Source organism: Fundulus heteroclitus, chromosome 1 (assembly GCF_011125445.2).
Source record: "Fundulus heteroclitus isolate FHET01 chromosome 1, MU-UCD_Fhet_4.1, whole genome shotgun sequence".
NCBI classification, from domain to species: Eukaryota; Metazoa; Chordata; class Actinopteri; order Cyprinodontiformes; family Fundulidae; genus Fundulus; species Fundulus heteroclitus.
This window is the reverse complement of record NC_046361.1, coordinates 15,632,320-15,648,579: the sequence shown is the minus strand read 5'-3', so window position 1 is coordinate 15,648,579 and position 16,260 is coordinate 15,632,320. Positions and strand designations below refer to the sequence as shown.

Here is a 16,260-nt window from a genome sequence, read left to right as displayed (position 1 = left end):
ATTTGTTAGTATGGACCTGTCAAAGTCTTCCACAACCTCGCCCCCACTTACCTATCTGATATGTCTTCATGTCACCACCTCCTCCTGCCTCCTCATGTCCCCCTCCTCTCTCCCTCTCACTGTTCTCTTTGTTGCCTCAGCACCGTGGGGAGCAGAGCTTTCTCCCGCTCTGTGCTCAAACTCTGGAACTCTCTCCCAACAGACATCCGTAACATTTACACTCGTCACCTGTTCAAATCTGGGCTCAAAACCCACCTGTTCAAGATTGCGTTGCTCCATATACCTTATTTTATGTTTTTTATCTGGTTTTACTTTTTTTATTTTTGTGCAGTGATCTTGACTGTTATAAAAATGTGCCTGTGAATAGAATGTGTGATGATGATGATGATAATTTATTATAATTATTATAGTTTCAATATTAGAGTGACGGCTAGGAGGCCTTCCAACCTCATATAAACTCATTGTAGTGGATGAATTGTCCAAAAAAGACAAACAAACAGGGGAGATATGCTGAAAATTGTTTGCATTAATGACATTTTGCAAGCAGCAGATAAACTGCACACCTTTTGTAACTATGAACAGGGTTCTGGATTAACTTTGGCTCAATATTTGATCGCTATTCTTATCAGAATTAATGGCTTTTATTTTGGTTTTGGTTCTCTGGTACCATTAATATCTCACTGTTTTCTGCAGCACTAAGCTCAAGGCCAATTAAGCCTAACATTAGTTGGATTTCTTAATTCCAGAGCCAGTTGTGATGGATTTTAGAACCATTGTCATCCTGAAACATCCTGTTTTGTACCATTTTCAACAGGATTGTTTTTAATTTGAAAAGAAGTAAGAAAATGTTTGGATAGTAAGATGGTTAACATTGGAAACAAAAAGACCCCAAGCATAATGGTACCACCACCTTGCTTGACAGTTGTCAGCGTTGTCATTGTGTCACTTTGGTTTAGACATTAAAGGCTCTGTTTTATTTTGAGTAGACAGTATTATTTGAGTGGACAGCAAATTTACACTTTCATACAAGTTGTGCACTGGTTACTCTACATTGCATTTAGTCACATCTTCAGCGTTGATAAAAGATATAATAAATAAAAGATAAAAGATATAATAAATAATAATTAACATTACAGAAACAATAGGCCTTCGCAGCGCTTTGCTGCTCGGGCCTAAATATACACAAAACTGTACTGTATGCCGCATTGTGAGTTTACCCAGAAGAAAAGGAATGGTTAAAATGCATCATTAAATGGTCATGATGCAATGCATGACAGATCTAAACTTCTGACCAACATTGTGCCAGCTAACATGCACAGGCATACAAACAAAAACGCAGAAATTCAGTCTACAAATACACATTTTCGGGCACCCACACACTGTTAGGAAACACGTATCTCATAGACAATGTGTATGAGGCAGAGTAGGTGATGGGGGAAGGGTCTATCAAATGAAATGAATATGTATAAGATGGGGTTTAAAATACTGCCTTGTATTCAGCCCTGCAAGCTCGTGGAGCGTCTGTCACTCTGTCAGCATCAGGATATAATAAGGCGGCATCTCAATGATGCTCTGAACTCCGGAGGTTCCCACATCTAAGACACCTGTCCGTGTGTGCATACACCCTGAACTCCCTTCCTCCAGCCTTCTTTTTAGTGCGCACTCCCTTTCCCCAGCTTCCTTTGCTCTGCCTTGAAACCGTACCACATCTTACTCTTCTTCTTTGCACTGCATGGCTCAGCTTAAAGGTAATAAAGTCTTCTTTCTCTTCCCTCTATGAAACCCCTCCTGCCACTTCTTCCTTTCTACATGGTTTTTTTTTGTGTGGAGGCACACGAGCTCCCTTCCTAATACCACAACAAATGCCTGAAGGACACTGAACCCTCCTGAAAAATGCTGGATGTGTGTGCCTGTGGTCATAGGTTAATACCCAGGCCAGCAAACCTTTTGCACCTCTGACTCCAGTCTCCCTGCAAACGCACACATCAGCAGATGTTTCTGGGGGTTCAACGCAATGCACACAGGCACAAAAGACTCATTTCTTACCTTGTTAAAAAAAAAGCTCTCTGGTTGTTTTATTATAGCTTGCCAAGGCACACTGAAACTGTTTATGCTTTTCCCGGCCTCCAAATCTCACAGTCCATCTCAAAACGCCACAGTGGACCCACATGTTTGATCCCACGCATCCTTTAAATGTCATCTTGTAAAGTTGTGGTCGCTTTAATCTTTCTTCCTCCTTATACGGGAGAAGACATCCCTTCCCTAAACACCAAATCTGATGATAGATGATTCAACCTAAAGATCAATGTCCATCTTGGGACTGGAGATTAGAAGAATGTAAATGTCACAGATCTGCAAGATGGTGGGGGGGAAAAACAACAACAACGTGAACATTTTATTTTTCTGTAAAATAATCTATGTTGGCTGTCAAGCAGTTAAAAAGTTTACCTGCAAATGTTCTCGTAATTGGATTTTTTTGTTTTGTTTTCTTTTTTTTGTGGTGAGAGCATTAAAATCAAATTAAAGACACAGACATCTATCATATCAGCTCTGGTAAAGATGATTAAAATGCCTTAAAGTACATTTATATAATTTTTTATTTCAGTAACATAAGCACAGGCAGCAAAATGGGGGAAAAAAACCTACAAAACTCACCTTAAGAGCTTCAGCAAAGGGTTGCATCTCAGTCACCATCTCTCCAAACCAATCATTAAATGTGACATGGCAAAAAATGTTTTTGTATGATGTGAAGCCAGAAAAAGCCTTTGCTGCCCTAACATCGCCCTAACACAAACAGCTCGCTAAACTCTACAGGATCTGTTACCAAAACCTTCTGTCAGTGAGACAATGCTTATGCTTTTCTGCAGCTGTTCAGATGGCTTTGGCATGAAACTAGCGTGGTAACCAGTAACAAGGCCCTTTCATGTCAAATATTTAGTATAGTGGATGATCAATGGTACTGTGGGCCTATTGTCTCTCGATAAGGTCCAAGGAATCAGAGAGTGCTTGGCATCACATGCCAAGAGATTTTATAGACTCTGCCAGTACACTGAAAATGGGTCCATACCGTGCTATTCAAAAGGATAAGGGATCAAAACCATGGTTCACCAGACACAAGATCTACATTTTCCATGTGCAGGTCAGTCCCCAGAACTAAATACCGAAGAGACCAAGTGGGTAAAGCTGAATAAAAGAGTAGCAGGTTGCCAGGTCTCATAAAGGATGCACACGCTTCAAAGGCGTGACAGGTCTTGATGTTTCACCACCTTTACTTTCTAATACTTCATGTCTTTGGGGGGAGGGTGGTGCAAGAGTTTGGGAGCTCTATCTGTAACTGATGGGTTGCCGGTTCAATCACCTGCTCCGACTGTCTTAGTCGTTGTGCCCTTGAGCAATACATTTTACCCACATTGCCTGCTGCCGGTGGTCAGAGGGTCGTTGGTGCTGATGTATGGTAGCCTCGCTTCTGTCAGTCTGCCCCAGGGCAGCTGTGGCTACTAACATAGCTCACCACCGTCAGGGTGTGAATGTGTGCGTGACTGACTGTCTGTAGCGTGAAGCGTTTTGGGGTCGTCAGACTTGATAAAGCGCTATACAAGTACAAGCCATTTACCATTTTTTTTGCAACCAAACCAGATTTTTGTCCCATCCCCCATCTGTAAATTGCTACAGGTTTCACTCATTTTCATGAGTGAAACCTGCGTTCATGTTAAAACTGCGTTCAGGCCGCGTTTTAACATGTCTCCTGGGTGACTTGGGTGCAAGTTTGAAGGCCTCAAGTACAACCATTCAGGCTGAAATTAAAACCGACCGTCATTGAACAGATCTGAGTAATTGCGCTACACACAAATGAATGCATAGTCATGACCCTGTGCAGTAAACACCGTTATCAGTAGGGTTTACTGATATTGTTCTGTGCTCAAAATACATTCAGTCAGCTGAACCTTTAATTAAAGCTTTAACGTGGTTGGGGTTCACCTGGGATGTGCTGTTGTGCAGTTAAAATTAGTTAATTCAACTATCTAATAAGGTGCCCTGTGATCTTAAGAGGTGGGAGAAGGGGAATAAATAATTTGGGGGACTTTACAAGACTTGGTGTCAGCGCAACGACACTAAAGATTTTAACCCATTAACATCAGTACACAATGGCTTGTCATTAGCTGCTCCACTCATTTTTCTAGCGCATACTGCATTAATAAAAGGGAGTGAACATTCAATACACCACTAATAATGTCTATCAGGAATATTTTGTTCCACAACTGAGTGAAACAACAAACATTTTTCTCTTACGAGGATTCTACCAGGGATTTTATTCAAACTTTTTTCTCAAAAATCTTTCATCTTTGGATTATTACCTAAAATAGCTGCTGGGTTGTTTTAAATTACCTGACAGCCCCCAAATGTTATGAGGAAGACCTTATTTGCATTCAGGTGAGATCGAATCACCTCAGATTGTAAAGGTCTGTGACACCAGGAAGGAAACTCTACCAATTAGTGATGGCCAGCCAATTTAGATATGTGAAAATATATATTCTTTTCCTATTATTACAAGTTTCATTTGTAGTTTGCGATTCATTAATGTCATCCTTGTTGAACTGACTTTGGAGGAAATGTTCTCTCATGTTGCTGGTTTGCGTTTAACTGAGACACGATGACCCAAATCACCAAAACTTATGTAACGTCAGTCTTCTCCTTGTAGCCGGTTTCCTTGATGTGCCGTCACCCACAGCACGCACATCTTCTCTCATATGCCTTCAGAGGGGAAATCTATTCTCCGATTTGACCTTCACTGTGACATATCTGCTAACACACGTGCACTTAATGTTTTCATCCATTCCCATCAGCCTCATCAGTTATCACTTTCTCTGGCTCAGTCGAACACGCACACCGAGTCTTGCACTTGTATCCCCTGTCCGTTTTTTTTTTCCTTTCACCACCCAAAAGCGTGTTTATAAACCCCAACTTATTTACCGTCACACATCACATCATATCACATTGCATTTTGTCAAGAAGTCATTCATGCTTATCAAGCCCACTTTATGTAACCAACCTCTTCAAGTTCAAGATGTTGTAGTCCATATTAAGCAGAAGCATAATAAATGTGCAAATTATACATACACTCACAGAGCCTGGCATAAGCAATAAATGTTTAAAAATGGAAGTTTGACCTTATTTTCCTGCAACAGAACTCTAAATCTTCCACTTCTAAAACAGCAGATGAAAGCAGGAGATTAGAAAATGAACACATGCAGGTGCATTTTTTTTATTTTTTTTTGTCTGCGTCTACAGGATTTTAGTCCCACGAAACTCATTATTTAACAACACAATGTGCACACCAGTGCTTAAGGACCAAACATTTAGTGGATATTTCCTGTAGGAAGGAGCCAACTGGAAGTTTTCAGTGTGTGCTTAATCCTGGTTCACTCTTTTAACCTCAGGTTTTAGAATTATAAGTTAAATTAGTTTGATGTTCTGCAGTGCCTGGAGTATTCAAACCCCTTCAACTTTTTGTTATGTTTTTTTCACGTTACAACCGCTAACTTTAATTTGTTGAGATTTTATGTGATGTCAGCAATAACTAGCACATAGAAGTGATGCAGAAGGAAAATGATGATTGCTTTGCAAGTTTTTAGAAAGGAAATTCTGAAACGTATATTCACCCCCCCCATTTACTCGGACACCACCAAATTAAATTTATTAGCTCCAAATGCCTTCAGAAGTCATTAGTAAATAGAGTCCAGGGACAATGTTGTGGGGACATTTAAAGCGGGGTTAGTTAGTTTATAAAACACTGTCCAAAGCTTTGAACATCTAACTGAGGACTGTTCATGTGAAAATGTAAAAGTACAGCACCTTTTAAAGACGTGACTGCCCACCTAAACCAACACGTTGTACAGGAGAGCATTAATCTGAGAAGCTACGAAGAACTCCATGATAACTCTGAAGGAGACACAGAGGTCAGGAGGGAGCGTGTTTTGTGTTTTAAGGGGATGACTTTAAGTCAAGCATGCCAGTTCTGGCCTAAAGTGGTTTAAACCCGAAGAATGTCAATGTGTTAACAGAGCTTGGTCAAAGTCCCTGCATGAATCTAGCAGTTTGTGCCAAGGATTGAAAATGAGTGTTTACGGATGCTCTCCATCCAATCTCACTGTGCTTGAGCTGCTTCCCGTATAAGAATGGGTAAAAAATCTCTGCTTCTATCAGTGTGAAGCTATTGGGGACACACTCCAAAGTACCGGGAGCTGTATTTGCTGCCAAGGCTGTTTAATATATATTAAAATCCCTGTAGGTTTCACAGAGGTTTGTTGTTGTAACATACAGGATTTGTCCTTTTACTATATTTTAAGGAGTATATACTAAATATTTTCAACCAATGATTATTTCTGTGGGGAAGACATAAACACCAAGAAGTTATATGTGTCTATTGCTATTACATGTAATTGTTAATTTAATTTTATTGTTCAGCGAACCCATTATCATTTTTTTTAGATGAGAATTAATAATTTCAAGCACTTAAAGGTAAAGTTGTTTTTACCTTTAATTTTCTATACCTGCAGGCAATAGTCCAACAAATATGTGTCTATGGTGGAGCTTCCTGTTGTGGAAACATCAGAGAGAAAGCCTTTACGTGGTTTAGCTCATGGTAGAGTGGAAGGACTCTCCAAGTGATCTTAAACATTATCTTTTCCAGTGTTTTATAAAGACGCTTGAGACATGTTCACACACAATGCCAACGCATGTGTGGTCCGTCAGCTCCTGGGCAGCGATGGCGTTGCCCTAGCGAGGCCCAGAGAGCTCATTAATCAAGCCGAGTGAGGAGAGGGTGGAAGGAGGATGCAGCGGTAGATTTCATTATCTTACTTCACAGCACTGCTAATCAGTACATTTATTGATGGTGACTATCCCCATTCGCTGAAAGATTATGGTTTCTGTAATATGAAGGAAAAAAAAGGCATTCACTCATCTGGTATATATCTAGATAGACGTACTTTACGTGCACAATCTGTGCGAGCAAGCTGGCTCAGGTTGATGTTTTCCAGGTAGAAGGACAATCTTCTTATGTATGTTTTTATAATTAGACAGACAGACAGACACACACACACACACACACACACACACACACACACACACACACACACACACACACACACACACACACACGCACAGCACCTCATGTCCTTGCAACTGTCTGTGATAAGGTATGGTTTTGTTCCTTGCAGTTAAAAGCAAATGAAGCGGGTACATTAGCTTTTATGGGCATACATGAAGGAGAAATGTTTATAGGGAAGTACATTTGCCATGTTCCCAATTAAAATAACACGAATTATTACTGAAAATAAATAAAACCATTAAATTTGTAACATTTTTGGAAAGCCAACGGTGGCAAAATCATACTTCTTTTCTCGTGAAAATATATAGACGTCAATCTTAGTAACCCTCCAAGGATAGAAAAAAAAAAAAAAATCAGAAATGTTTATGCATACAAAGTCACTGTCACATTATCAATGTGCCATATCTGTCCTCAGTACCAGCTCGTTGTTTCCAGGTGTTCACTCGCTGTTCGGATTTTTGTTTGGGCTCGGTAGTTTCTTTTTTCAATTCAATAAAATTCTATTTCTATAGCGCCAATTCACCACACGTCATCCATTTTTCTTCTGTTTGCTTTGATAGGTGTTTAAGTGAACCAATAAGGTTGTCTGAAAGGTCCCCCTAATCAATTAAGACCGTAGTTGAGATAATTGAAAGGATCCCTTCAACTGCTGTGAGTTCATTAACCAGCCACACAAAAACAGGAGCTTCATATTTAAAGATTAAAAAGCAAAGATTTAAGTGAAAAGAAATTCGGAAAACAATGTAAAATATGTATTTTTTTCTTTTTCCTCCTCTGCTGAATAGAAGCTGTTTTCATTATAGTTTAACCGCTTTAATCCATCCAGAGGAACCCCTAATGACCTGATTTTGCTATATGTAATGTTGGGTTGCGTTATGTTCCACACAACGATGAATGGACAAGGAGCTGAGTATTTTACCCAGAGACTCCTTCACATGTAAACCGGTTGCTGATTGGCAGACGGCCCGCTCTCACCGCTGAACCCAGAAAACTGCTCTAAAAACAGCACATTAAACTCTGTCGAACCGTTAGGGGCCCACTTTGGACTCCGCACACTGGGGATAATTTTCACCAATCTTAGCAACATTATAAGGACTGAATTTAGGCCGCCAAGAGATTTTTGTTGTTGGCTTGGGTGATTTTTTTTTTTAAGCACCGCCGAAGCTCAAGGACACACATGCCAGAAAATGCCAGAGTGTGCAAAGTCTGAAATACACATGATTGTGCAGACGCTGCAAGACGTGCACAGGTGTGCAAAAGCTGCTTGGGTTACAAAACAAAAAAAAAAACGGTAAATAAATAAATTTAAAAAAAGAAGTTGGTTGAAGTTAGCAAAGTCAAGCTTGCTGGCGAAATGAAGGGCCTTTTTTGCTGTGATCGATCAAGCGGCAAACGTCCGTGAGATATTTTCGATAGCGAGAGTTTGAAAGAGCCGGCGACATTCCCGTTTGCCTTTTCAATCACCCGATCGCCACGCCTCTCCTTGATGGACAGCCGGCGACCCGCCGAGTAAAGCGGAAACTGGTGAAGCATTTCTTCGGGAAGGAACGGGGCGAAGCAAAGGGGGGCAAGGTTGCTACAATATGCCGCGGACCGAGAGAGAAAAAAGGTTTTTGCAGGAGAAACGACTCTTGTCGAGCGCTAAAATCAAGGGAGAAGGAAGGAAGGGGGGGGGGAACCCTCCTCCCGTCCGTCTATCTTCTCCCCTCCTCCTCCCCAGTGGTATTAATTAGCAGCAGCAGATGAGTGGAGAACAGGAGCCTGAAGGGAGAACAGGTTCATGTCAGGTTAGCGTACACTGTTGTTAGCCCCCTCTCTGGTCTTCTGCCTTTCTCCTCTCCGATCGCTCCTCGCTCGTACGCACGCAACGCGCACAAAAACAATTCACACATCATGAGATCCTACAGACAGAAATATCAGCTTCCTCTCATTACGGCCAGCAACAATGCATCCACACTTTAATAAGCGGAAGTTGCAGTAATTCCAGCGAGATCGGAAGCTTTTGGTTTTTTTTCAGCACAGCTCCTCACATATTCCAAGAGTGTGTGTTGAAACTCAGGATCGCACGAGACTGGGGAACCATATGAGTGTCCCTCCTCACAATTACTGCAAATCATGGCTCTGGTATTGTATTTGCTTGTCAGTTATCTGTAGCGGTTTGTATATTCAGCTTCCCTTTCGACCATAAGTTTCAAATGTGTCCGAGAGACAAATATAAATCAGTTCTCATCAATACAGCTGTCTGCACTTTGCAGAGCTAGCTGCTTGGATTTCATTTATGCGTGACTTGTCATTCGGCACAAAGTGAAAAACTCTCTCTCCTAGAATATGTAGTTTCTCAATATTAGGACATCTGCTTTATTTATAAGCTGATTAATTCCTTTTTTTTTCAGTGCTGCATATCTTGTCAAGAGCTTTAGCCGTGTGGGTGTGGTTTTAGTGGCCTGCTATTACATTGCATAATCATCAGCTTTGCATTTTTTTTATTGCAACTAGATGTGCAACATAAAAAACACCCCTTTGACCTTTGAGTGCTGTCTGAGTCAGTTCCATCAGAAATGTTTAATCCTCACAGTGTCTAAATATTCAACAGTGAATTGCGTTCTAATACGCCAACCTCCCAGGGTTGTTGTCTTGTGTTAAATTGACCAACTTTGAATAAAATTAAATGTCCCAAAATGTTGCTTCCTTTATTGCAATCTTGCTAGATTTCTTTAAATGTTATCTTTATTCCAGGGTGAAAACATTTAAGTGAGCCTGGAAGAGGAGGCGTTAAAAAGGCTGTATTTTAGTTTTTAACTGAATAAAAATCTAATAAATGGCTTTCATTCGGACTGCAGAAACACATTAAAATGGTGCAAATTTGTTTGTCTTTATTATTATTACTTATTTTTATCACTTGCTGAAAGTAATCAAAACTATTTCAAATACAGATTTGATGGGACTCTGTGGTATCAAATCTGGTAATGAAAATACTCAAATCGGGTTAGTATAACTCCCTGATTGAATAATGGCTGCTGCCTATATTGCTCCACTTTGAGAGGAGCCAAGATGTTTTTCTGTTGGAAACTAATGAGAGATTATGTTGTGATCGGGATTTTACACCTAGCAAGCGTCTTCAAGTAAACATCTTTGACATTTTAGATATTTTAGACACTTTAGATGGCTCTAATTTGAGAAGGAACATCACCTTTCAGTTGAGTCATCAACAACTTTAGCAGAATAATGCCTTACTTTGATTTTTTCCTGTTAATCTGGACAGAATAGAGAAGTCCATTGCATATATTGTCTTCCTCACTGGAAGAAGGGACTTCAGAGTCTTTTTGCCCCTTCACTAATTTTTTATCCATAGTGCATTTCTCTACGTAGTGTATGCATATCGCCATTTACTCCCAGCATATTTTAATCTCACAGTATTTTATACCTTTCTTAAAACTCTCACATACTGTATAACTTCATTTAATTGGGCAATAAGATTGTTCTTATATAAAATCACAGAGTAGGACTCTAATGTTGCCATGGGACTCTTATTGGAGTCACATAGCAACATTTCGTTACAGTAAACTATGAATAGATTTACAAAAAGATTTAAAATCACAAGTTGTCAATGCGGCCGTGAAATGTACTTCAAGGTAGGTAGGAATTGACGCATTGATGGTGGGAAACACCCTGTTTCAGAGGACTTACATTTTGTACATGAAAAAACTAAGATGTTTAACTACCAACACTGTAAAAGTGCAAAGTTACCAGCACTAAAGAGGTAGATTACCTGTTTATGTACTGTATAACAACCCTTTTCATAATTTTTCTCTTCTTTCCCTGCAGAACTCTATCCGACACAACTTGTCATTGAACAAGTGTTTTCTCAAAGTGCCTCGCTCCAAAGATGATCCTGGGAAAGTGAGTATGTTCAGACCAGTATGAGGTGGCTAAATAGGTCAGGCTGAATTTGGTTAATCGTTTCAATAATAATAAAAAAAAGCTAATTAGCAGATGTTTATACGTTTTCTTAGTCCTGTGCAACAAACAGGGTTTCTGCACAGTCTGGGAGAAAATTGTGAATAAGTATATATATATATATATATATATATATATATATATATATATATATATATATATATATATATATATATATATATATATATATAATATAATGTATTTTATTTCAAAGCACTTTAAAAGACACATAAATCTAGTTAAAGAGAGAAATATACGATAAGAGCATTCATATAGAGTGATCTAATTCTAATTCGATACTAATCATGATACAAATACATCACAGTAAACTGATATTATCTAAACCAGTTGAAAAGAGTTTTCTGTGTAAGGATGCGAGCTGATTTTTTCATCACTTGACTTTGCAGCAATCTCTCCTCCTGAGCAAACCTGTGGCTACACTGGGTGGTTAATTGCTTTGTTGTCAGGATCCCCAGGGACTTGATTACTTCTTGTAGCTCCCTGGGGATCCTGCTGTCTGTTTGTGTTGCACCTTTTAGTAATGTTTATCTTGTTTCCATCACTAGTTAGCTTTCTGTTCTTTAGGATGTTAGTAGTTTATTCATGTTTCTGTTTTATTTCTGGTGTCTGCCTACCTTTTCTTAGTTAGGCTATCCACCGTCAGGGTGTGAGTGTGTATGTGAATGGGTGAATGACTGACTGTAGTGTAAATCGCTTTGGGGTCGTCAGTCATGATAAAGCGCTATAGAAGTATAAGCCTTTTACCATTTAATTTCCTCTCATGTCTGGGCATTCATCATGTATCCCTGTCAGACTCTTTTCTCCTCATGCCCCTGCCAGTGCATTGCCCTCTCTACCCTTCAGCTTAATTGCCGTTCCTTCTGCCTCCTCCCCTATGTAGTCTGCCTGTTCAGTCACACTCATTGTTAGATCCTCCTCCATGCTAACCCGGTTCTGGTCTTGTTCCTGTCGTCTTCCTGCATTCTGGTTTTCACCTGCTGCTTGTATGCTTTCGTTCTCATTATTGAATAAATCACTCACATTACAACATGCAGCTTCCCAGCTCCTGCTTACACTTTGGTCTTGCAACAAACTCAGCAAACCTGACTGTTGTGCTGCTATCTATAGAGAACACAACGTTATTGAAAGCAATAGCTAAGCCGATAGGCCCCTGCAAGAAGACAACCATTGCTTGGCAAGTTACTTACTTAAAAAAATAGATTACTTAAAAAAATTGTCACTTAAAATAATAATTATAGTTACTTCTCCAAAAAAAGTACCTGAGTTACTAACTCATCAAAGTAACTAGTTACTAGGCAAAATAACTTTTCAGTTACTTTTTGTGATCAAAAACAGTAATGAATTTGGATGACTTTGCTATTATTGGAACTTTAAATACTACTAGGTTCAAATATCCAATATAAATTCAATAACCGTTTTATACCATTGTGTGATGGGACAAGTGAGTCAAGACACCTATCAACTGTGATATATTTATGCAGATATGATTAATATTGTTATCTTCAATGGTTATAATAAAATAGCAATAAAACAAACTAGACGTTTTAGAACTTCATCATCATTCCACATTACCAGGCCGCTGGCTATAAAATGGTAACAGCAATAAAAAATAATGTTTTTCAAGCACTAAAGAAAAAATAAGATACACTTTGTAGTAAAATTATTTAGGAGTGTACTATTTTGTACAACAGCCAGGTAGAATGAATTTCTGTTGTGATTATGACAGGAAACAATAACAGCATACCGTTGAAGAAGTGCAAAACTAAGGCACCCAGTTGTAAACATAACTTAAATCCAATACTAACAAAAAGTAAAAGCTTTGGCCTACTTCTGAACATTTGTTAAAATCCCAAACACTCCATACAAAATACTAAGCCTCCATTCACTTTTTTAACTACCCATCCTAAACATTTTTGCTTATATGTAGGGAGGCAGTTATTTTAAATGTTACCTTGGTTTGGATAAGTATGAAAAAAGGAAGGATTTCTCTTGTTTTAGAAGTTTATACATTTAGAAACTTTTCTAAATAGAAAACTGTTCCATCCATCCATGCATCAATCCAAATCTGTGTTTTTCATCCTATTTTAAATCATGAGTATTCTAGATATATCTACAATGAATCCATAACAAGTTATTTCATTTATATGTTAAAATCTACTTGAACAGAATAATAATAATCACCAAAGTTCTTTGTATTTAACCCATCCCCTTGGGGAGCATTGTGGGGCTAAGGGTCAGGGACCCAGAGAGACAATCTGTGGGAGTTGAACCCAGAACCTTCAGGATGCAAGTGCACTGCTCAACCACTAGACCACAACTCCCCTTTTATCAGGGAAATGATAACTCCCTAAATTTGGTCTGGAATAAAAACGAGGAATTTTGACTTGGGGAAGCACAGGAACCACGTACAAATTTCTGACGGCTTTTTAGATGGGAGCAACGGCAGACACACACATCCCTTTGCACTTAAAAGCAGTTTGCGACTACATAACCAGCTTTGGTGAATGCCTAATGCGGTTTTCTGTGTTCTGCTTCTCCTCCAATATTGATTCTGCCAAGTAATAATGTGGCACAGGGAGTAATGAATAATAAGTATATGTAGGTACACACCTTCATATCCAAGGCCTTTCATGCATCTGTTATGCTTTATTAGAGTTATCGTCTCTCCTGTTTCTCTCTTGGACACAATCACAAGAAGCTTTAGATATGTTTCACGCCTGCTGCTGTGGGCTCCTGCTGTTCCCTGCTGTTGTGGTTATGAAGCAGACTTTTACCACAGCCACTTCTGCAGCGCTGGCTTGATAACAACAATTTGTCAAGTCCTTGTTTGCGCCGAATCGGAGGGCTCAGGCTCAGATGGGGGAGAGTATATAATTAAGGTTGATCACTGAAGCTTGTCTTTACATTATTTTTTAATAAAGGCTGAAATGTTCAAACTTCCACCCATCACAGGATTAATGTAGGAACCAACCCACAACTTTTACAGAGGAGAGAAAAAAGACTAAGAAGCCAAAACTTTTCAATGAACTCTCAAAACTCTGCACATTTTATTAGGAGGGGGGGGGGTGGTGGAGGGAGCTTCTCCTGGCTGTGGGGATTTTGGAGCCATTGAAAAATGAATTAGGGGGAAGAAGCTTTAAATAATTCAGAGGAAATCCTTCGGCTTGAGTGGAAGCCTATAGTCTGGAAAGACACAAAGAGAGTGGCTACCCTCCTGATTAGCCTGGCTTGGACCTGAGCAGCACCTTAATTTACTACCAGGATCGAAGCGGTCGATACCTCGGCACGCGGAAAGGGGGGGGTCATCAGCGTGTGGAGAAGCTGAATGTACATGGTCTGCTTGAAGCCGCAGAGAGAGGGGAGAAGCTAAACCATGCATGTGCTAACGTTAATTGGCTGTGTACAGCTCAGTGATGTGGGACTGAGAGACAAGGGGAGGAGAAGAGCGAAGAAATATGGGGTAGGTGGGGGGAGCTTGAGCAGAGCTGGGTCTATGTGTGGCCTAGATGAAAATCTTAAATTCATCCTGCGGCGTTAGCACTCCTTGGGAGGGAAGAAGAAACATGTTGCACAAACTAAGACCAGGAGGAAATTAAGGAGCTCTGGGAAAAAAGCAGCTGGCCAAAACTTTCTCTCTCGGTTTACAGTTTAAACCTGATATTTACATACACAGTATATAAGTAAAAATAACGTTATTTCTCAATGTTCGACATTAAACCGAGACTTTTCCTGTTTCAACTAGGTTAGAACAACCATGATTATTTTATATTTGCAAAATGCCAAAACAATTAGGGAGATGATTCTCTGGGTAATGTTTTTATCTTTCTTTAAATTCAGAAGTTACACTCTACAATTAAGATGGCTTTAAACAACCTGATCAAAAGATCAGAGGCAGTTTCGATGGTGACAGTATGGCTTTGTAGGCTTCTGATAGGCTATCTTATAAGATCTGAGTTAATTGAGGCACACCTGTTGATGTATTTTAACTCACACCTCAAACACATGCTTTTCTTGGGAAAATTCAAATAAATCAGCCAAGATATCCCGATTTTCAGATGCTGAAGGTGCTGTGTTAATATCTTCCAGCAATCATATTAATAAGTATAAACACCAAAGAAAGGGCCAGCCATCATCCTGTTCAGGAAGGAGAGGGATATTGGGTCATGGAGATGAATGTGTTTTGGTATGAAATGTTCATCTCAACCACAGAAAAAAGGGAAAGAAACCACCATTCACTGTGAAACCAGTCCTGTACTGACATTGACTGAAACGTCACTCAGCACGGAAGAAGTAATAAATTCCAAAGAAACATAAAAAAACAAAAACACAAATTGCATTTTGCAAATGCTGTCATGCACAAAAGCCTTCGTATCCCGACACATCTCGAGGTCTGTTGAAACTATAATTGAAGTGTTTAACCATTATGACATTTGAAGGAGAAGGGGAAACTTTCTGAGGCGTACCAGCCTCAGAACATCAGCTGAGGTGTGAAGTATGGGTGTGGCAGCAACATGTTTTCAAGCTATTTTGATGCAAGAGGGACTGGTGTGTTTCTAAGAAGATGATATGGGGGAGGAACATTTTGTGAAGGCAACAGAGCAGCACCTCAAGATATCAGCCAGAAATTAAAGCTTGATCCCAAATGGGCTTCCAAATAGAAAATAACGCTAAGCATACTGCCAAATTAGATACAAGGTGACTGAAGAACTCCAGACTTAATGTTTCAACTTGTCAAAACAAAGTCCTGAACTTTGTCTTATAGAAAATTGGACTGGGATCCGAGCTTGTGGTAGAATACCGAGTACGTTTGAAAGAAGTAATTCGGTTTAAAAGCAAATTCTGTCAAATTAAAAGGATATGTTTGCAAAGTGAATGAAAGTAATACAAGTATTCTCTCTTGCATTATTCTGTTATTTAGTAAATAGAAAAATAGATGTGGTAGTCTTACTAAAAACCTGGAATGTAAAGTCTGATTTAATGTCTTACAATAAGAAATAAATGCTAGGTGCCATTTGAACAGCATATGTAAATAAATGTTTTAATGTTAACTTAAAAGTAATGTTTTACCATTGTGTGCTAAAAGAGTTTGAACAGATTTTATGTCCAAACATTGCCAAAGTGGGCCTGTAAGAAAAAAAACAACAAAAAATGAATCGATTTTACTCAGAGAT

General features: G+C 39.3%; 1 protein-coding gene across 2 annotated transcripts in view; it reads left to right on the top strand.

Moving 5' to 3' along the window:
* The window catches only part of LOC105918478 (forkhead box protein J3), an 84,600-nt gene that overhangs the window by 31,495 nt on the left and 36,845 nt on the right, over positions 1–16,260 (top strand). For both annotated transcript variants that reach the window (XM_036136224.1, XM_036136221.1), the window contains exon 3: positions 10,937–11,011. In XM_036136224.1, the coding sequence (XP_035992117.1) occupies positions 10,937–11,011 (75 nt within the window). The remainder of the gene's footprint in view (positions 1–10,936; positions 11,012–16,260) is intronic.